Consider the following 23,355-nt stretch of genomic DNA (forward strand, 5'->3'; position numbering starts at 1 on the left):
CTTTAATTCTTAGAGAATTTCTTGAAGAAAAAATCCAACAACTCTCATTGGCCTGACCTGGGCCGTTTTTTTTTAACGCTGGAAAAACACGTTATGCGTTTCTCCAACGGGAACATTGGGGGGATATATGTGGGGCTCGCCGATGTCCAAGGCGCTGAGTGCGCCCCGAACATCGGAATACCCTGGGCGGCCTGACCTGGACCTGGCCTGACCTGACGTAATTTGAACAAATATCTCAGGATCACCAACATTATAAGCCACTAAACCAATGAATAATCGAACATACATATCCACTATCCGCCCCATATATTAAATTTTAGGTCCTTTAAGTCTTTTTTTTAATTATGAATATATATTCTGCCTACCAGGTATGATTTTAAATTATAAAGAGGTATGATATAATCTCCTAAATAATGCTGAAAAACAAATGAAAAAGGCGATCTTTTGAAAATAGAATATTAATCAAAATCAACGAAATATTTTATTAAATTCAATCAGCGTTTGAGCATTAATTAGATTACAATCAAATGGTAAATTTATAAAAACTATCATATATTCTTAATAAAACTCCATATTAGCATAAATAATTAAGGATATATTCAATACAAAAAAAACCGCTGCATCAATAAATCGGAGCGTCGTCAAGTGTGATTTATGAGTTTCCAGCATAATGGATCTGCCACTAAAGATATTTGATGTCGCACTTCGTTACCGCTGTTCCATACAAAGGGACACATTAGCCCCTTAAATGAACCCTTAATAGGATTAATAGCACTTATGTGCAATTTCGGAATACAAATAGGAACTATTTAGAATCTATGTGCGTCATTTAGAGATTTTAATTACCTAGTTTTAGAGGTTTTGTGTATGTTGAATTAGGTTCCTGTTGCCTAAAGTCGAGATAGCCTAGTGGTTAGAACGCGTGAATCTTAACCGATGATCGTGGGTTCAAACCCGGGCAAGCACCACTGAATTTTCATGTGCTTAATTTGTGTTTATAATTCATCTCGTGCTTGACAGTGAAGGAAAACATCGTGAGGAAACCTGCATGTGTCTAATTTCATTGAAATTCTGTCACATGTGTATTCTACCAACCCGCATTGGAGCAGCGTGGTAGAATAAGCTCAAAACCTTCTCCTCAAAAAGAGAGAGGAAGCCTTAGCCCAGCAGTGGGACATTAACAGGCTGTTACTGTTACTGTTACTGTTACTGCCTAATAAATCAGTACGGGACAAGATGTTTTGCTGAATATACCTGTGTCACTTTTCTTTGAAACACAAGACACAGGGGGTGTGAGGTCTGCCTGGAGCATATCTAGAAACCACCCAATCGACAAATATTCTTATATACGTTTAAAAAATTACTTCAAACTTTCGTTACCATGGAAAACAAATAAAAAGAAAAAATAAGTTTGTTCTTTTTTAAAGTAAAAAACAAAATAAAGTAGTAGTACGAGTGTATCCCTCGTTACATAGCTGCTTAGGTTCTTAAGATTCAATTACATTTCTTTTTACGATTGCATGAAGAGTGGTACTTAAGGAATTTTATTGTGATTGCGACGAGAATAAGCCATCTTAACGTAAGCTGGCGTTAGCAGAGATTCAATCAACTTCTATCACTTGCAACGTCGTACTGTACTAGTATAGCAAAATAGACCAAATTATTAACTGAAAAATAGCTACTTTGGTAAAGAATCGTTTTTTTGTAGATAATATTGTTTTTTTTCTCTACTCGTTCATTGGCAAAAGTATGCGACTGAGAAGTTTTTTTTTTAAAAAAAATTGTCTTACATTGTCCTGCAAATATTACTGTTATTTTTTTGTCTTATTTTGTAGTAAATTAATAAAGCTTATTCTTGAGTCTATTATTTTTATTTAATTTATAAAGACGTTTGATGTAAGCCACCAAATAACTGGTACATAATAAATACAACATGACACATTTTTGAATAGAGATCAGTAAAAAAACTAATGAATGAGTATTCTATTTTTAAAACATCCACATCTATTACAAATGCCTGGTAATAAAATAATTCATCGATTAATATACCCCCGCTACAGGCCGAGTCTATATAATAATATACATACGCGCTAATACCAGGAACTACAGTGTAGATTTCTATACTGTTTTCACAAATTATTATAGTTTTGCACTTAAAATTATTAAATAAGATTAAGTATTATTTTTACACTTTATTAATTAATAAATTCTTCCCTCATAGATTCATACTCGAATAGGTTTTTGTTAAAATAAACTTGAATTGATACCTAAACGTAACAAATAAAGTAATTAATTCTAACCATTGTCTCCTTTTACCGTAAAGGATTAGCGCCAAATTTCAATAACAACAAATTTCAACAGGCTCAGATGAACTTGATTTTGAAGACATTTCTAGATTTCCCAAGGGGCTAGGTTATAACCGTGAACTTGTGGCAAAGTTTTCTTTAGAACGCGTTTGTTTTACTAATACAAGATTAATGTAAATGTGAAAATCGAAAAGAGGAAATTATGTTAACTGCCCCTGCCAATCAAATATTTTTTCCTCCCAATGTGCAGCTTTGTATCTCATTCCACCATCCATTTCCAGTACAGGTATATATTATATATATAATATATATATGGCAGTTCCATCCTACACATGTAGGTTATTTCTTTCTTATGTCTTTCTTCTCGAACACAAATTATAAAAAAAACCTAGTTTTGATTAAGATTTACGGGTTGTTTCAGCTTAATATAAATATTATAATATAGTAAAGTAACAATCCTTGAATAACCCAATGTAAAGCAAAGGCCTCCTATCCTGTTAAGGATACAAAGTTGAAACTTAATCCACTACAGTGCTGTATTATGACGTGGTGGCTTAAGATCATAAAAACAAGAGGGATATGTCTTCATTTCAAATATAAATCGAACTGGTTCTTATTTAACTGTCGTCACATTTAAAAAGCTAAGCGTCGCAATATAGACACTCCTTTGTAAACACAGACTTTCGTACGCATTAACAGTGTTTATTTGTCACTCGTACAACAGAACACAAGTACAACCCTATCTATGTATACAGCGAACAAAAATATATCGTTTACACTAGAAATTTAATAATATAAATCTAAAAAATTAAGTTCTTGAAAAATTAGTGATTGTTATCCGGTTAAGATGTATGTATTTTAGCCACTAGGCCATTATATTTCATAAGATCTTTCATAAATGTGACATTCAAGGCTGCGTGTGAGCGAGGTCTATGTCATTTACTCAGTACCAATTAATACGTTAATAGTATATAGGTGTATTTACAAAGACTATAAAAGACCAATTATAATAATAATACATACTGCAGTCCCCTGGGTTGCTAGTGCGCTAATGAAATTGACTGCAGTTCGCTGACAAAGCTGCCGCTGATAAAGCTCGGAGGCATGTGTGCCGTAGCCTAAAGCTATCAACCGTCCTACAATATGTATAGTATTGTATTTGCATAGTTTCTTTTCAACACTAAAGATAATAAAAAATAAATTCAAATTTATGATCATAGATAAATTAATAAGAAAAATCATTTTTCACAACGCAATAAACTCTACAACATAGTCTGTATTAAATAAAAGTAATATTAGTCCGTGTTAAATTTCTGAAGTGTTTCAACTTCGTGCGAAGTAAAATTCAACGGTATTATTATAATATTAACAGACTCTGAAATAGTCTTGCTTTACAAAACGTTCCATATTTCCCAGGGGCCTGAGTTTATATCTATGGATTTGGGGTAATGTAGTATTCTAGTTCTGAAAACATTTGTTCTAATATAGTATGGGACTCCTAGATATTTAATTAGTAGATATTATTTAAATATCGCACAGAGATTATTAACAGACACAATTAAATATTGACAAATATTTGTGGATAATAATTATCTGTGAAACAGTCAATTACTGATTTGGACAATAAAACATATTTTTATACAACATCGTACTATTTAGCAATATTTTTAATTTGAATAAAATATAACAATTTTAAATATTTATACAATTCGGTTCGAATCAACGTCGCGCCTAACGCGTGTATTATATTAAAATCCCAACGATTACATACAAATTTATTATAAGTACCAATATATTATTTATAATTATTTGTGTATCATTTGATACTTTATAACTATGATATATATTATATCATTATGTGTGTATTATCAGGATTTATCTACCTACATATAAGTACCTATGTGTAGTTTATTGTTAAACTTTAATATAAATGTTGTTATGTAACAGTTATTATTTACATTCTCGTATTTTATATGCACTTAAGACCGCCTTTGCGCACCATTTGTTGTTTAAATAAATATTTTCTGTTAGTCTCATGTCCTCTGTCATTAATATATTATGCGAAAAATAATTAAATAAATAAATATTATTTAGATATATTATAAGCAACTAAGTCTGAATTTAATCAAAGTAACGCTGATCCGCAATAAAATCAAGATAAAGCCGCACCCATCATCCGGAATTATCTACTACGAGATAAAACGAATGATAATATTAATCGTTTTCTAAACGCAATTTTTTCATCTCATCTTTATCAGATAAAACCATTACAATAATTACTAATGTTATAAATTACTTTAATCTCGATTTGGACGTGCAATTATTTGATACATATCTTAAGTATTGCTTTATTGAAAAGAATTATCTTTGAATGGTAATAATTCCTTTGTCCGTTCCAACGTGTAAACCGTAGTGTTCATCATTCTGTAGCCACAACTTCAGGTTATCAGGAATTTTCAACAGGACCAGTTTGCAATGATTATATTTCTCCTATTTTAGAAACAGCACTTACAATATGTCCGCATGCATTATCGTTTAACAACCAACAACATCCCTTTTTCGTTAGCCAAAATTACAAAAAAATATAAAGACTTCAAACCGAGAAGTATCTATTACATTAATAAAAATTTGTAATTTAATATAACTCAATAACTGCGAGAATTTTAAACTTAATTAAAATAATGCTGTAGGCTTACAATTCTTTATTGTCTGAAATATGCTAATTAAGCAATAGAAGTAATAATTGTCTATGGGATCATCTCAATATTATATTAATAATTAAAGCGTTTATAGCGCAATGGTTCATGGGCCGCCATGCGTTTTAAATGTCGCAAGTTCGATCGTGACCCCTTGGACTATTGTCGTCATCCCTCATAACACAAACTTTACTTGGATTAAACAGAGGTGTAAATAGGAATATTAGTTATTGCTTAAAAACGGTATATTATAATAATAATTGCTATTATTCTTTTTGAGAAGAGATTTTTCTGTAGATAAATTCCAAGTATCTGCCTTAAGTAAGGAATTCGGATATCGGATTATGAGGTGCACTTAGGTATTTACTTTTGGTAACTAATTATGCTAAAAAATTTATGATCGATTTTATTTAAATGCAATTTATTTAAAGCTAAGTGCTTATGCCATATTTGGCATGTTAAAATATATTAATTAGGAAGAATTTTATTTTGTTCCAAGCGCTTCTGACCTACTGTTTGCATTTAACGGTCTTGTTAGATTTACAAGAAACGACACGATATAAAATGTGTCGTGAATGTGTTTGAGAACGCTTGTTCACTTTATATTCACGTTTCCCCCACGTCCCCTAAGGAGCAATTTGTTCAGACCCGACAATTTTCTCTCATGTTAGATTTCTATGTGTAGATTTATTTCGGATTCTCGGAAGGAATTTTAACAGCGCTTGTTAAATGTAGCTTTTGAAGTTACAACAAACGCAATATTAAACACGTCTCATAACGAACAATGTATTTAACCTCCTTGATCGCATCTTTTTAATCTTTTCAGCAAAGTGACGCTAAACGTGCGCAAAAGATGTTAAATGCTGAACCGGTGGTACTCCAGTCTACGTCTTAGTAGAAGAGCGAAAGAATGGCGCTATTTTGGTGCTCATGTCCTTTAATTAAATATTCTAATTGTTTTAGAAAACGCCGCTTAACACATTTTGGTACTGCACAATCGAGTTCTACGTCGCGTTTCTTGTATGATCTGCCCTAATAGCTCCAAGCCACAGTTGAGTTTACTTGTAAACACAGTTGTGTTTATAAAAAGATCGCATTGGCAAACATTCCTTTAAAAAATATATATTACTATACTTAAATAGTTTTTAGTGTGTATAAATTTAATCTAAAACATCATTAGTTTGTTGTACGAAAATTACGTAAGGTAAAATATTCTCATGCTTAAAACGCAAAGTGATGCAACATCACTCGGATTCGGTACACGAGAGTACTCACATTTGTGCAGTTTGTTTATTGTGTTGGGAGTCAGGGTCCACTTATATTTCGACTTTCACGTGTAACAAAGTGTACACAAAGGTATTCGAGGGTTATCTACTTTATATTCAACAGGGACGAAAAATAAAGTTTTATTTTTAATAATTCATTATTTTTAATATAATATAAACTGTTTATGGGGTAAATAAGACACTCAACCGACTATAGTATGTATATTTTCATTTAATATAAAAATTATAGATATCCACTATATATTTACAAGTAAGTAAATGGCAAACAACATGTAAGATCCAACAGAATTAAAAGTTTTATCACAGGTTACGAAAATCCATACAAATTCGTATTCTGTGTCTCATACGATTGACGAATAAATTCTATACAAGGTAATACTGTGAAATAAAACATGAAGACTGGACATTGTACGGAAGCACTTGATAACATTGTTAAGACTAGCCACCGAAAATACTGGATAGAAAAAAAAAACTTTTCTATTTTACTCTTTGGTAATAATTTAATTGATACTTCACCACACATCCAAACAGAATTATTTAGTCATTTTTGAAAAAAAAAATTAAAACGTTAATGGTGACGGTGGACTAGTGATCAACAAGTTATATATTCAGACTTGATCGTTGAATAAATTTCTATCACAGACTAGACAAATAAATTTAGAATAATATTTTAATTACAATGAGAATAATACAATTTTACAATCATTTGAGACTATTAATAAAACTTTATTATTATTATAACAATTCAGAAGACATTGAAAAATACTTTAAAAACAAAAAGTATACATACTGACCAAGAAACTGAGTAAATATGCAAAAGCGAGGAAATTAATGAAAAATTAAAAAACAATTAAATCCCAAATGTTTGTTGAACTATCTTTAATAGACACGAGATAAATTTTATAAGTGTATAAATCATTTTTAAAATTAATTATCTGTTGCATATTTCAACATGTGTTACGTGTAGATAAATTCATTAAATATAAATAAAGTCAGATCTATAATAAAATCTTGAATTTTGATTGCACGTTACTTAATTCCGTAGCCCACCACAGCAGGATAAAAATCAAAACTATGTACTTAAAAAGCTTATTCGAAGAGGCTATTTAAATAATAATAATAATTAAAAAAAAAAAAATCTATCAAACTTAAATGCGTATACGGAGCTACATTCAATGAAACGAACGAAACGAAACTATCGTTCGTACAATCGTTTAAACAAGCGCCATCCGTCGATACATAGAATTGTACAGTTAATTACAAAAAACACTTCCCGGATCCGATACAAAAACTTCATGATATGTACAATAGATTACACTAGTAACTAAACCTCGAGAGTACTCTTACGCTACGCTAATGTACACAGAATCCTACTGTCTTTTTACACTCCAAACTCACCGAAATTAAATACTCTAAATTTTAGAGCATTCGCCTAATCACACTATATTACAATAGGCTTGCTTCGTCCATTTATTATCAGTTATTGCCATGAAATAATTATAAGTAGATAATTCTCTCTTAATTACGCTAAAACGACCTACCGATGAATCCGATGAAATAATTAAAAAAAAATTAAGGCTCTATATTGTAAGGCTTTCGACCGACGTCTATCAAATAAAGCTCTCCGATCTATTGGTTTGGAATCTAATTAGGCTTAGTACGATTTAATATTAAGTCTAGTATCTCCAGTCTATATTTAAGATTGGCTCAGGTTATTGGACCGTTCGTTCCGCTGCTACATCGAGTAGCGGGATACCTTAGACGTTAATTAATGGACAACGATTCGACTACTTTCAAGTAGGTAAATGAAATGTCGAGTTTTAGTCTTTATTTCTTGAGCCAGACGAGCATGTCGTCTGGTTCCTGCTTGGCTCAGTCCAGCTGTTGCACCTGCACCACGGACGTGGGCGGCGGGATGGAGATCTCGTACTTGATGAGGCCCGTGCCTCGGCCCGTCGACAGCATCAAGCCGCCGACTTCTTTCACATCTCCACTAAAATATAAAAGGTCATAATTAAATCAATCCTGAACTACTATGTTTTTTTAAGGTACAACAAGGTTTATTTTTGACTTTATAAAAATAAAATAAAGATGAAACGATTCCGAACCAGCAAGCGACAATATGATTGATCATCGTGTGAATTGATATAGATGCTGCACTACGGTTCACTAGCCAATAGTACAGAGGTGCGCAGTTTAGTACGTACAAGTGTTTCTTGCGAGTCAATGGCTAGTGATGATACGTTTATAGTTTGTGTGTGTTGTGTGACGAGCAGCTTATCGTTACGTTACTATTGAAAACTTGTTTGTTATTCTTTCGCTAATTTTGGTATGATAATACAAAATATATCAAAAATTGTAACATTGCCGGGCTGAAGTAGGCAAAAATTAGCCGTGCATGATTAAGATCAAAGTGACCAACATGCGTCGCCAGCAATTGATTGTCAGTTGCTTGTTTATGTTCGAAGCTTGCACGATTATCACAAATGTTTGTTACTTTGAGTTTACTGCCTCTTATGGATGAAATACCTAAGCTGAAGACGTTTTACACTGTAAGGCTTTTTATACACAGAATTAATATTTGAGATTTAAAAAAAAAATGTATTTTCGAGTAGCAGTGGCCCAGTTCAGAGTGTGCGGGCGGGGTGCGGTACGTACGCGTGTCGCTTGTGCGTGAGCTGCGCGGCGAGCGGCTTGCCGTCCCGCGCCACGAGGTGCAGCGGCGAGCTGAGCAGCGTGCGGCGCCCGCCCACCGTGCCCACCACTATCTGGTTACCGATCACTTGCCCGGACCGATTCGTCACCTAGATAAAAACCATTACATAACATTTCCGTAACCGTAACAGCCTGTGAATGTCCCACTGCTGGGCTAAAGGCCTCCTCTCCCTTTTTGAGGAGAAGGTTTGGAGCTTATTCCACCACGCTGCTCCAGTGCGGGTTGGTGGAATACACATGTAGTGAAATTTAGACACATGCAGGTTTCCTCACGACGTTTTCCTTCACCGTAAAGCACGAGATGAATTATAATCACAAATTAAGCACATGAAAATTCAGTGGTGCTTGCCCGGGTTTGAACCCACGATTATCGGTTAAGATTCACGCGTTCTAACCACTAGGCCATCTCGGCTTCTTCTTCTGTTATGTGATATTTTTGACCAAATCACATATTTAGAGTTCAAAAAGTATTGTTTTCAAAATTATGTAATGAGTTAGATTGTACTTATAGGTACTTAGGGTTTATATATTTAGTCAAATTGTATGTATCTAGTGAGACTAACCACTTGTATGTGTGTCGGTTGCTGATGATCCTGTTGTTCTAACTCTAGACTATTCGGATGTTGAACTTGCTGCTGATGTTGTTGCTGCTGTTGTTGCTGCTGTTGCTGCTGCTGCTGTTGAACTTGTTGCTGAGCTTGCTGTGCAACCTGTTGTGCTGCTTGTTGCGCCGCCTGCTGAGCGGCTTGCTGCTGTGTTTGTTGCGTCGCTTGTGACTGAAATTAAATGGTCATTTTAAAAAATCTTCAGTATCACAACAATCTATAAAACAAAATAAGCCTCGCGGTGTCTTTCTATAATCCTGTTAATCTGAACGCAATGAACTCAAAACGAATAATTCATGATCAAGATAATGATGAAGATAATTCAATAAGGCTTTGTGTAAATTGGCTGATAATCATGATGATTGTTTATGATGAACTATTAGAGATGTCGCTAAAAATCATGATGTCGGAGCTTAACTGGCGTACACCAGTAAGGTTATAAAATTACGATATAAACCGTAACAGCCTGTGAATGTCCTACTGCTGGGCTGAAGGCCTCCTCTCCCTTTTTGAGGAGAAGGTTCAGAGCTTATTCCACCGCGCTGCTCCAGTGCGGGTTGGTGGAATACACATGTGGCAGAATTTCAGTGAAATTTAGACACATGCAGGTTTCCTCACGATGTTTTCCTTCACCGTAAAGCACGAGAGGAATTATAATCACAAATAAAGCACACGAAAATTTAGTGTTGCTTGCCGGGGTTTGAACTCACGATCATCGGTTAAAATTCACGCGTTCTTACCACTGGGCCATCTCGGCTTTGATATAAACGTTCAATGTAAATCCCTATAGTACCTGTAAAAAGCCAGGACGAATACCATGTTTCCTTTAATAACTAATTTTATAGAGAACGTACAAAAAACTCAAGTCTTCTACTCACATTTCTCGGTGGTAAGTCCATATGTTGCCGCTGATGTAACATTAAATGATTCTTTTGGAAGAATGCTTTACCGCATTGATCGCAAACGTGCGTCCTTAATGTACAACTACCCTCCGGATGTCTACAAACAATCGAAAATATTATTAATTTAGTATCAAATAAATATTCCACATAAATAAAACAGTTCTAAAGCTATTCAATACCTCCTGTGATGTGCTAGTAAGCCATGTTTCGCCGCAAATCCTTTTCCACAGTCAACGCAAAAGTGTAATTTCGGCCGCGGCGTAGATATGTGATTCTGTAATTGTGAGATTTGTTATAAATTTATACGTAAATATGTGAAATTTATATCATTTCAGTTTCACACATGTTAGGGAGTGGGGCGGGTATTAGGTAGAAAAAAAAATAGTCTATCTCTCCTTAAGGTTCAAGCTTGTTTCATAGCAAATTTTTATCTAAATCGGTTCAATAGTTTGGCCTTTAAAACCTAACAGAAAGAAAATAGCTTTCGCATTTATAATATTAAATTATTGATATTTATTTTAATAGAAAGACCGGAATGTAACGTTGTTCATGTAGATAATCGTAAGTAATTCATCAGCTCATTGCGTATATGTACGTCGCGCCAACAATAATTTAAAATGGTCAACCGAATACTAGAAGAGTTATCCGCTTTAAAAATCCGGTCACTAGACAGCAGTTTGTTAATAATGAGAGTGATAACATTATTTATAAACAAAAACTTGATAAAAAAATTATTGAATTGAGAAATGGCATTACTTTCCGGTCCCCCTAATATTATATTAAACTCACTGTTGCAATTACTTGTGTATGAACAACGTTGTTGTTTGGATTAGACGAAATAATTTGTATAGGTTGATCTGGAACAAAGACAACAGATTAGCTATTATATTCAATTAATAATAATAATCAACAGCCAATCGTTGTCCACTGCTGAACATAGGCCTCTCCCAAGGTGCGCCAAAGCTCCCTGTCCTCCGCCTTCCGCATCCAGTTGGTGCCCGCCACCTTCTTAAGGTCGTCGGTCTAATAATAATATCGTCGGTATAATAATAATATCCTATAATATCCTGGGACATTTTTCACACACGGCCATCTGATCCCAAATTAAGCTTGTACAAAGCTTGTGCTATGGATACCAGACAACTGATATACTGCATATACTACTTTTCTTTTGTAAATACATAATTATATAGAAAATTACACCCAGACTCAGGACAAACAGACATGTTCATGCACACAAATGTCTGTTCTGGGTGGGAATCGAACCCACAACCTTCGGCGTGAAAAGGCAAGTATCTACTAACCACGCCAACCGTATTTTGAAGTCAGCACACCTAATAGATTTCTGGTAAAAATGCCGCTTTTAACAGTAGTAGCATTGCTACCGTGGAAAGGCGCGTCCTCACTATGCAACTCCGCACGCTACATTTACGTCTTCTACCAACGTTTATTATGTGTACAAGCGTCTAATGCAAATACATTAACGTATTAATTTTATAATTTCGACTATAATACAAATAAAACTTACTTATGAGCCCAACGACATGCGGAAATAACGAGGACGCACGAGTAATAAGCATATTACGTACTCCACTCAAAATTTATTATCTTTTTAGTACTCGTTTTTTTTCTAATAAAAAATATTTTTTTGTATGAAAAAAAAAAACATTTTTTTTTCACAGTATGTCATCTCATTAGATCGGCGAAAATATTAATGAACAATGGTTTTAAAAGAATTTATATTAACAATTTCGCATAACCTAAGCGAGGCGTGCAAATCATTACGGCGGGACCATAAATATAAACGTATATAACGCAAGTGCACTTTTGAGTACGTAATATGACGTCATGAGCACGCGTCTAGAGAGAGAGTGGTACTGGTGGTAGAGCTTTGTGCAAGCTCGTCTGGGTAGGTACCACCCACTCATCAGAAATGCTACCGCAAAACAGGAGTAATTGATATTGTTGTGTTCCGGTTTGAAGGGTGAGTGAGCCAGTGTAATTACAAGCACAAGGGACATAAAATCTTAGTTCCCCAAGTTGGTGGCGCATTGGCCATGGAAACGATGGTTGACATTTATTACAATGCCAATGTCTATGGGCGTTGGTGACCACTTACCATCAGGTGGCCCATATGCTCGTCCGCCTTCGTATTCTATAAAAAAGAGTGTGTGTGTGTGTGTGTGTGTGTGCGTGCGAGTGCTCACTGTGCGCGTGCGAGGCGTGCTGCGCGGCGGCCACGAGGCCGGGCTGCAGCGCGGCCGTGAGCGCGCACAGGTCCGTCACGCACGTGCGGTCGCCCGCGTGCAGCCGCACGTGCAGCGACAGCGCCTCCTGCCGGCAATGTTCGATCGTTATGTATATTTCATTGTTCGTTTGTCTTTTTTATGACAATTTATAAAGCTATATTTGAAGTTATGTATATTTATATCATTAACTTTAAAGCTAACATTGAGAAAACAGCTAGTAACAATCCACGATGTCCAAATTTAAGGAGAATGACCAAAAATATGCAGTTAGTAAAATGTTATAACTGAATGAAAAGTCATCTTTTTTACCTTTTTATGCGCAAAATATCGTTAATATAATTCTGTCCATGACACATTTCGAACTAAACTACCCATGTTACGTCATGCCCCTGGGTGTCCCGTGATAGGTTTTCGCCGAAATAGATTTTCATCGAAAGCCCGGAAGAAAGAAAGCTGAACGCGTGTTTCAAGTTGTACCAGGTAAAAGCCGATTGCGTTAGTGCTCTAGCGCATTATTTGATAAGTGCGAAAGGGATAAAAATAGTGTTATCTTCAATCCCGGAGTTCTCGGTGAATCATCATTAGTGTCGCATAAAGAGTAGCTACAAGCCTGCGCACAATTAAAATAGATTTAAATAAATGGTAAAGCAAAAAAAAAAAGTTAAACTATTATTATTTTTCATATAGTCATAACTTTATACTGACAACTTATTTTTTTTTTTGTCTCATAGTAAAAGTTACTCTCTGTTTAGTGGATTATAAGTCAACATAGGTCTCGTTAGTGGTGGATATTTGGACCACTTTTGGTCATTCTCCCTCAAACTAGGAAATCGCACTTGAATTTTGATTCTTTGTTTCATTCATAATTAATAGTATTGTTTTGTATCTACACTGACCTTGGTATTGAAACAAGAGCCACATTCAGGACAAATATATCCTGGTGTCGCCTTTTCCGATATAATTTGACCGTCAGCACCAATGACCTGTAAGTGCAATTCAATTCAATTCAATTCAATTTACATGTAAAATTTTACATCGATGGTTTAATCGAAATGAGAAAAAAAAATATATTTTGATAATTGTTTAAGTAATACTCACTTGCACTATTTGTGGTTTGAAATCATCCTGTTTTATAACAGTTGTTTGTTGTTGCTGCTGTTGTTGTTGTTGCTGCTGTTGCTGTTGTTGCTGCTGCTGCTGTTGTTGCTGCTGCTGCTGTTGTTGCTGTTGCTGCTGCTGTTGTTGTTGCTGCTGCTGTTGTTGTTGCTGCTGCTGTACTTGTTGTTGTGCTTGCTGTTGCTGTTGCTGCTGCTGCTGCGCTTGCTGTTGTTGCTGTTGAGTTTGCTGCGATTGTGGTGTGCTGAGACAGTGCCTCGTCATCTTACAATGCTGTTGTAGTTCTGATTTACATTTAAAAGCATCACCGCAATCTAAACACGCAACGGCGCCTTCTCCCGTGTGTATTCTAAAACAAGACATACATTTAAATTCAAATCTAAAGATTCACTTGGTATTAGGGCTCCGAGCAAACTCGTCTGGGTTGATACCAACTACTCATTAAATATTCTACTGCGAAACAGCGGTACTTACTATACTTCTGTTCAGGTTTGAAGGGTGAGTGAGTTATGTTCATAACATTTTAGTTCCCAAGAATGGTGGCGCCTTTGCAATGTAAGGCTTGATTAATATTTCTTACAATGCAAGTTTCTATGAGCTGTTGTGACCACTCACCGTAAAACTCCATTATAAAATGTTTATTATAAAATAAATCAAACTCGTGCTTACTTCATATGAGCTACAAGCGTCCTTTTCTGTAAGAACTCTTTGCCACAGACAGGACAGGCATGTGGTACTCTGCCGTGAACTCGGCCATGGTTCACAAGCTGAAACTTTCTAGCGAACGCCACTCCGCAGTCTGGACACACGAATGGGGAGAGAGAGCCGTGAAATCGACTATGCATGACAAGGTGCTCCTGAAAAGGTAAAGTTTTTTAGCAAATTATAGTTATTATCGTAATTATGTAACCATAGTTCTCGTTGCACTCTCACACAATGTATAAATCTCTTAGATATTTATGGTTAATACAGATTAAAATATCAGCCCCTCCTATAATTTTTTAAATTGTTTTCTTTGTCATTTAGTTGTTGGTAAGAGATTTTATTCTTTAAGTTACCTTCTGCGCAAAGCTTTCACCACAATCTGTGCACACATAAGGCCGCTCGCCGGCGTGGTACTTGCTGTGCGTGACGAGGTGGCGCTTAAGAGGGAACCCTCGACCACACTCTCCACATACGAAAGGACGGTCGCGACTGTGAACCTGCAATAATTTAAATATATAATTATTATGTGACATATAAATTAAAGTAAAAAAATATTGTAATAAAATTTTGCAAATTACAATCAATAATAAAATCAACAACCAAGTAAGTCATACTTATTAAGCATTAATACATGATAAAGATATATAAGTATATATTTAATATTTACACAAAAAAGGTTTTTAACTTGCTTTCTCTTCTTATCTTTCATTAATCAAATGTTTCCAATATTTATTTGTAATGTACAAGCTGTTTTGTGCTGTTATACATTACTGCACTGCCTCGCCGCGAGTCGTATGAATCGAGACGAATGTTACACCCTGATGTTATATTAATAATAATCTATAAACTTTTTTGTAATAAGTGTCACAAAAATTTTTTTTCAAACCGAACAAACATACTCTTCAGCTTTACAATAATTTTACCCATAAAATTAACAGCACTTTAATGGGAAAAACACCATCCACCACACACATACATATATTACAACCAAAAAAAAAGACTAAAGGCAAATAATCTTGAATAATCTAAGATGTATTTATTATGAATTCACGAAAAAATGGCTTTGATAGTCGGTGAAGTTATTATTGGAAAACATAGTTATTAGCCAATCACATGGAACATGTCAATTTAGGATTTGCTTATTTTTACACCTTTGATTGCAATAAGCTATACTTGAATTGTAAACTCATAATTAAACCTGCGATCATAGGCTAAGATCCACATGTTCTAGCCGCTGATCTATATCATCTCTTAAGCCCTACTTACTCTTGAATGTGTAACAAGATGATGCTTGAGGGTGAATGCCATCTTACACTCATGACACCGATAAGGCCGTGCAGCTGAATGTAGCAATAAATGTGTATTAAGACAATGCTTCCTCGCGAATGCCTTTCCACAATGTCCACAAACATGTGGTCTTTCACCTGAAAATTAAAACACACCATATGGAAGACGAAGTAGCTGATCTTTCGGATGCCTTTGTCAAAAGGGAAAAATCCAAGAACACACTGAAAATTTACAACTTATTCCAAGAATCCAAGAACACACTGTGAAAATTTACAACTTATTTTATTCACTTATTATATTTATTCACTAGTCTTATGCAATACTTAAGACTATTTTATTTATCCTTGTATAATTTTAGAACATTAATATAACAAGTAATCTAATATGTTTATATTTATATATTTTAATTGGAAGGTTTTACTGATTTTAAATAATTATTTTTTGAGATTATCAGAAAATAATGGTAATATTTTTAACTAAATTAACACTGGTTGGAATTTATTGAGCGAAAAAAACTAGGTGATATATAAAAAAGAAACAAAACACTGAAAGATTGACTCGTTCAATGGTTGTCATGGTGATTGCAGGAATTCCAATAAAAATTGTAATAGAATTGTAAAATATTAATTAGTATTAAATTATATAACAAGTTATGTGTGGAATAAAATGTTAAAGTAAATATGAAAGATTGTTTTACTGGGTATACATATTCTACATTTATGTCTAATATGTTACTTATAAAATATTAAATATTATTTGTGGTCCTGTAACATTAATTTTATTATTGAATTTATCCTTAACAAAAAAAAAAATCTTACCAGTATGGACTCTTGCATGTGTCGTGAGGTGATGTTTCAACAAGAATGATTTGCCACATTCATCACAAGAGTACGGCCGCTCTTTCAGAGGAGGCACTGTTGTCATCACTGTGTTGTTCATCATTTCAGTTTGTGAATAAACTGCCTGAATGACAAATTAATCAGTGTTAATATTTTTAATTTTAGCATCTTTAAACGAGAAGCTAAGTAAAAAAGACAAGTTATTTTAATTTAATATGTTAATTCATTCACTAAATTATAGATTATTATTAATTATTACCCCAGAACATTTACCTCAAACAGAGAGGAGGCACTAGCCCCGGAATTAGATATTTTCAAGCTGTTACCTTAGTTTTCTTATACTTATAAATTTACTATATGTATTGGAATTGATTTAGTTGACAAATTGGCCTTTGAGCTAATTATTAATTAGATATACACTATCACATTATTCTCCAGATGAAGCAGTTATTACTTTTGATTATAATATATAGTTATGGGCAACTCAAAAGTACTAAAACTTTAATTTATTTTTTATTATAAACATGATGTAATGATGTAACAGCCTGTGAATGTCCCACTGCTGGGCTAAAGACCTCCTCTCCTCTTTTTGAGGAGAAGGTTTGGAGCTTATTCCACCACGCTGCTCCAATGCGGGTTGGTGGAATACACATGTGGCAGAATTTCAGTGAAATTAGACACATGCAGGTTTCCTCACGATGTTTTCCTTCACCGTAAAGCACGAGATGAATTATAATCACAAATTAAGCACATGAAAATTCAGTGGTGCTTGCCCGGGCTTGAACCCACGATCATCGGTTAAGATTCACATGTTCTTACCTTTCTTATATTTCTTAAATAAATACATTTCAAATTTTTAAATAGAAATACATAACTAAGTGCATCTTAGTTTATATATTAATAAGCCTTTGAGAATAAAACATTTGTTGGTTGCAATACTCACTTTTGGAGAATTATTTGCCGTACCAGGCTCCTGTTTAGCATGCAAAAGATGGTGCTGGTGAACAGTAGTTGTCGGTATTGTATCTGCTTGTGATTGCTGTATGGTCGCCTCAGCAAGACTCTTCAGACCATTATTCAATAATGTATGATTTAACTGTGAAGCATCTATGACCGGTGTTGCAATGCCTTGAGCTTGCAAGGCACGTTTCATTAAGATTTCGTTACATTCTTCCGCAGTAAGTTGTATAGGGCCAATGGGTGTCATGAAGGGCTTTGATGCTAAATTAGTTGCTGGAAAATTTAAATAAGCAATTAAAATTCAGATAATCAACAATTATAATTCATATAAAATTCATTTGATCAAAAAAAAATATTTATTTAAATATTAATAGTTTCATATACAATTATTGTGTTAAAGCTTTCTGCTAATGAGTAATAATATATTAGATAGAAGATTAATCAATTTATATTAATAATAATAATATTTTTTTTTTTATAGAATAGGAAGGCTGACGAGCATACGGGCCACCTGATGGTAAGTGGTCACCAACGCCCTTAGACATTGGCATTGTAAGAAATGTCAACCATCGCTTACATATCCAATGCGCCACCAACCTTGGGAACTAAGATTTTATGTCCCTTGTGCCTGTAATTACACTGGCTCACTCACCCTTCAAACCGGAACACAACAATATCAAGTACTGCTGTTTTGCGGTAGAATATCTGATGAGTGGGTGGTACCTACCCAGACGAGCTTGCACAAAGCCCTACCACCAGTAAAATTACTTTCTTTATTTTAAAATTGTATTGAAAATTAATTATACAAATTATTCAGAACTTTGTATGAACAAACACAAAATAATATAAACCAACAAAAATTTGCAAATGAAATTAATTTAAAACTTGAAATCAAACAGAAATATTTTTTCATATATTAATATGAAATAAAATGTTAGCGATTGTTTACAAACAAATTATATATACTTATTATTTAATCATTAAATATAATAAATGTTTACATACTTTGTATTGTCGCAGTTTGGTTTTGTTGGGACACCCTATTTAATGTATGAGTTGGGGCTTCATTTAAAACGAACATGGCCCTACGTCCTCCTATTTGTGGTCCAGCAGTCACAACCCTTGTTACTTGTGTTGCTGCATTTGTCACGGCAACAGCTACAGTTCCAACTTTATCTTGCACTTGTGGTGACTTATTGGACATAACAGTTAATGTTGTTTCTGGTGACACCTGAAAACCATGAATGAATATTAATAATTTTCTATAGTTGGAAAAAAAATAATAACTTAATGAAGAATCAATTATTACAAATATTGACATCAAATAAAATTAAGAAAGGTTTTCATATAATTACCGTGTTTCCTAAAGTATAACTCAAACTGCTAGGAGTTTCCACCTCACACTTGGTAAGATCTGCAGTGCTTGTAAAGCCCCACGAATAACCGAAGCCCGAGACATTATTCGGCGTTGGCATACACATTTTCACGAATATATTTTTACTACATAAATTACTAAGCCAAATAACACACATCCAATGTTTGAATAGTAAACACTACTCATGACAGCTTTGCCATTACGAACATGTACGTACGCTTTCACAACTACTAACACACAAGTCACACAACGCACCTATCAATCATAGCGCCGAAACAACTTGGTTAATTTTAAATTAAACATTGTCTTAAAGGTTTTTTTTATAATAACGAACTGATTATAAGCATTTTTTCATTAAAAGTTATAAAATAAACTCATCAACTCAATGAAAAAGGCGGCACAGGACGCTAAAGACTACATTGACACACACGTAATCCGAGGTTAACGACACATACAACAATCTTTCTAATATATTACTAAGCTATATAATCATATTTACTAGCATAAAATGACAAAATGTCGACAATTATTTATTGCATTTGACGATTTCATGAAAACAATAATTTTATCGCACACACAAAAAACCGAACGCCATTTTATTGTTTATGGTTTTTTTTTTCTTTTATACTCGGTCTATAGCAATGATATAAATATTTTAAAACCAGAAACGTTCAAAAAAAAGTTGTGATGAAAATAAATAAAAGCTGTGAAAAAATAATAATAACGAATTTTTTGGTCACTTAAATACTAAATTACTTAATTAGCCATACCTACATGAGATTAAAGTATAAATAAATTAACATTTTACTTTTTATTACTTTATATTTTTAATGTTGAAATATTCATTATATTGTTATAATGTTGAAATATATATTATATTGTTGAAATATTCAACGAGCCGCTTGGCGTGGTTGGTAGCCTTTCACGCCGAGGGTTGTGGGTTCGCTTCCCACCCAGGACAGATATTTGTGTGCATGAACATGTATGTTTGTCCTGAGTCTGGGTGAAATTATCTATATAAGTATGAATTTACAAAAGAAAAGTAGTATATGTAATATATCAGTTGTCTGGTTTCCATAGCACAAGCTTTGTACAAGCTTAATTTGGGATCAGACAGCCGTGTGTGAAAAATGTCCCAGGATATTATTATTATCATTATTATTACAGAATTGTCAAAAATATTTATTATAATTTTTGTTTTAGTAATATTATTCGAAACTCATAACTTTTGTTTTTAATAAACTCTAATTTTTTTTTATAGAATATTGTTCATTGAAGTTAAAAAATTTAAATAATTGGCTTTTATCTATGCAAGTAGGAATAGTGCGTAAGCTGCGTATTGTCTATTGATTGTTAATCAAAGTCAATAAATTGTCAAATTATTGCTGAAGAGTGAGACTACAAAGAAAAGTAATATTATCAGAAACAAATATTAATCTGACAACGTAGATTAAACTTTTTTGTACGTACTAGTAAATCAATAACTCACCATGAACGCTATGTCAATGGATAGGGATGAGCCCTCTTCTTTATTATCGTTTTCTACTAATCATCCTCTAGAACAATTTATTTTACTTGCTAAAGGTGCTAAAGGATCAGCATGTGCTGAACTTATAAAACAAGTGCTAGAAGCACCAGGTGTTCATGTATTCGGGGAGCTACTTGAAATGCCTAATATAATAGAGGTTGGTTATTCATTACCATTATTTCCTTTAAAATCGCCGGTAATATACAAATACAGTAGGCTCTAGTGTTTTGTATCTTATTACACGATTACTCGACCTTCCGTTTGTCATTATACGAAATATTTATTTGCCCAAATAATTACTTTTTTAATATTTTTTTGGTATTGAAACAATCTTGATCTATGATCAGTTTACATAAGGCTTGATTTTAATTTTTCTGTATTTAATTATTGCAAAATATATTAAAATATCTGTAACTGTGTCATATATGAAGTCAACCATCATTAAAAAATATACATATATTTTTGTAAAATAATGTTACTATTAAAATTTCAGTTAGAGACAGGACCATATGCTACACATTTTAAAACCCTCAATCTATTTGCATATGGCACATATAAAGAATATCTGGAAAATAAATCGGAATATTTAGATCTTACACCAGTACAGTGCAAGAAACTACAGCATTTAACTATTGCCACATTAGCAACACAGGAGAAATGCATCCCATATAGTGTCCTATTAAAAGAATTGGATATTAAAAATGTTAGAGACTTAGAAGATTTGATTATAGAAGCTATTTATGCAGGTAATACATTTTAGTAATGCAACTGGTATTAACAGGCTTAATCCTTACTTGTGACATGAAGTGGTCTTATTTAAGCATGTATCAGAATGATGGTTGTCTATAAGATGATATTTGTATTTTACAACTTAATGTTATGAAGTTCCTTTAAGCTATTTATATCTTGTATGTTAATTTACACTTTGGAAAGACATTTAAACATTAAAATAATAGAGAAAAGAAAAATCAGTAAAAGGTCAAACCTCTCAATTATATTATTATAAAAATACTCTGAAAAATTGGGCAATGATGTAAATCTTTTATATAATATCAATTTTTAATATTGTTGTTATTGATGACTACTTTCAAGAATTTTAATGTAAAAAATGTAATAATATTCTATTTCATAAACACTTGAGTATCATAAAAAAGTATTTTATTCACATTTAGTCTGTTTATTCTTATAATACAATCCAATAAAATATAATAAACATTTCAGATATAATTCATGGTAAGCTCGATCAAGAATGCAAGCGTGTAGAAGTTGATGTAGCACTTGGACGGGACGCTAGGTTAGAAGATGCAGCAGCCATTGCGGATGTTCTTGCTGATTGGTGCAATGCCTGTGAGGCAGTACTTAGCTCGGTAGACAGACACATACAGCGGGCTAACCATCACAAACAACGTGCGATAAGACATCACCAGGCCATAGAACAGGAGGTTTGAATAAGCATATCTTATACATGTATACAACAAACGGTACTAAAGTCATTTTGTTCAACTGATGCTGAAATACTTCATATTAATTTTAATAAAACAACTGTCAATTCAACTTTAATGTTTAAGTACATTAAGTTTAAAAAATAAGTTTTCTTCAGGGCTAAACCTCTGAACCGATTTTGATAAAATTTGATATGAAACAAACTTGCATTCCAAGAAAGGACATAGGCTAATTTTTTATACCTAACAGCTTTTTTATCAATGTAATTTTTTATAAAAATTTGCTTGATAGGTATATTTTATAGACTACCGTCAAAAGAGTGTCTATGTCTATTGAGAGAAATTTGTATTTAAATTTGGTTGTACCAATAGTTTATTTTGTTTTTAGATTTTGTACATAAAGAAAACTATAAAAACCCAAGCTGAAAACGAAGAATCTGCTTCCGGTGGTGGCAGTGAAACCCACTCTGTGCCGAAAAAGAACTCTGGCAAGGGCAAAACTCCTCGCAACGCTGCAAAGTTTTGGCAGAAAAACACATAATTATTTCCTAAGAAAATAGTTTATTTTTGTGATATATAATAAAAACCTTAAGGTACCTCTTAATGTATTAATGTTATTATATCCTTATTAAAGTAATTTGCAACGAAAACGCCATCTTCTTGTGAAGAGGTGATATTTCATTTTATTCTTTTTCAAAATATGTTTAGAGAAAGAGGACTTTTTCTGTTTTCAATAATGTTTGGTGCTTAAAAGTAACTGGAAGAAAGTATTTAAAAACATAATTAACTAATACTTGTATTAATATTTATTTGTGGAGTTAAAGAAAAATGTCATGATCAAATGTGGAATTTATTACATTGATAAAAAATAAACAATTAAATGTACTGTAAAAAAAAGTTTATACATTAATTGTTAATGTTTATTTATTTCGAATAATTATCAGTGACTGAGTATTTTAGTAGACCCGTAGACTTTAAAATGTATTTATTATACATCTATTCAACTGATAGAAAAACAGAATAACTTTTCACCTACCTTCAACCATGCAGAAGACAATGCTTATAAACGGTACGGCGGTACGGACACCGCACCATAATAAATGATACAATGAGGGCTGTTAAGACCGACTAGAAAAGATTAAACAACTTTGTCTTTAATTGACATTTCAGTAAGATTTTTTTAATAACAACGAAACTTGTTGAAAATATGTTCGAATTCGAGAAATAAAAAAAACTATTATTTTGCTTGTCTTCATCACTAGGCTGTGTTCTAATGTGGGCTCGCTATTGTTTTTTTTAATATTTAAAGATTTTTTAAACTCATTAATTTTTAATATAACAATA

At 33.3% G+C, this 23,355-nt stretch overlaps 3 protein-coding genes across 4 annotated transcripts in view; 1 reads left to right on the top strand and 2 right to left on the bottom strand.

Annotated features, from left to right (window-relative positions):
• Positions 1-6,474: 6,474 nt before the first annotated feature.
• Positions 6,475-19,624, bottom strand: LOC126773778 (zinc finger protein 420-like). Of its 2 annotated transcripts, none has more exons than XM_050494928.1 (16): positions 19,022-19,624; positions 18,672-18,897; positions 17,650-17,939; positions 16,686-16,830; positions 15,847-16,004; positions 14,934-15,077; positions 14,545-14,732; positions 13,858-14,224; positions 13,656-13,742; positions 12,718-12,844; positions 11,312-11,367; positions 10,690-10,784; positions 10,487-10,607; positions 9,567-9,779; positions 8,947-9,092; positions 6,475-8,281 (listed from the first exon to the last, which is right to left on the bottom strand). In XM_050494928.1, exons 1-16 carry the CDS (start codon positions 19,196-19,198, stop codon positions 8,161-8,163), a joined length of 2,661 nt encoding a protein of 886 aa, XP_050350885.1. In that variant the 5' UTR covers positions 19,199-19,624; the 3' UTR covers positions 6,475-8,160. The 2 variants fall into 2 exon arrangements, with proteins under 2 accessions (XP_050350885.1, XP_050350884.1); XM_050494927.1 differs by having other exon boundaries at positions 11,300-11,367.
• Positions 11,591-23,355, bottom strand: part of LOC126773785 (protein kinase C, brain isozyme) — a 519,888-nt gene continuing 508,123 nt past the window's right edge. Inside the window, exon 14 of the transcript XR_007669771.1 lies at positions 11,591-11,603. The gene's annotated coding sequence lies outside the window, so the exon portion shown is untranslated. The remainder of the gene's footprint in view (positions 11,604-23,355) is intronic.
• Positions 20,402-22,615, top strand: LOC126773853 (COP9 signalosome complex subunit 7a). Its single transcript, XM_050495069.1, has 4 exons — positions 20,402-20,726; positions 21,063-21,315; positions 21,791-22,011; positions 22,400-22,615. Exons 1-4 carry the CDS (start codon positions 20,532-20,534, stop codon positions 22,550-22,552), a joined length of 822 nt encoding a protein of 273 aa, XP_050351026.1. The 5' UTR covers positions 20,402-20,531; the 3' UTR covers positions 22,553-22,615.

The sequence above is a fragment of the Nymphalis io genome, chromosome 15 (assembly GCF_905147045.1).
Source record: "Nymphalis io chromosome 15, ilAglIoxx1.1, whole genome shotgun sequence".
Taxonomy (NCBI): Eukaryota; Metazoa; Arthropoda; class Insecta; order Lepidoptera; family Nymphalidae; genus Nymphalis; species Nymphalis io.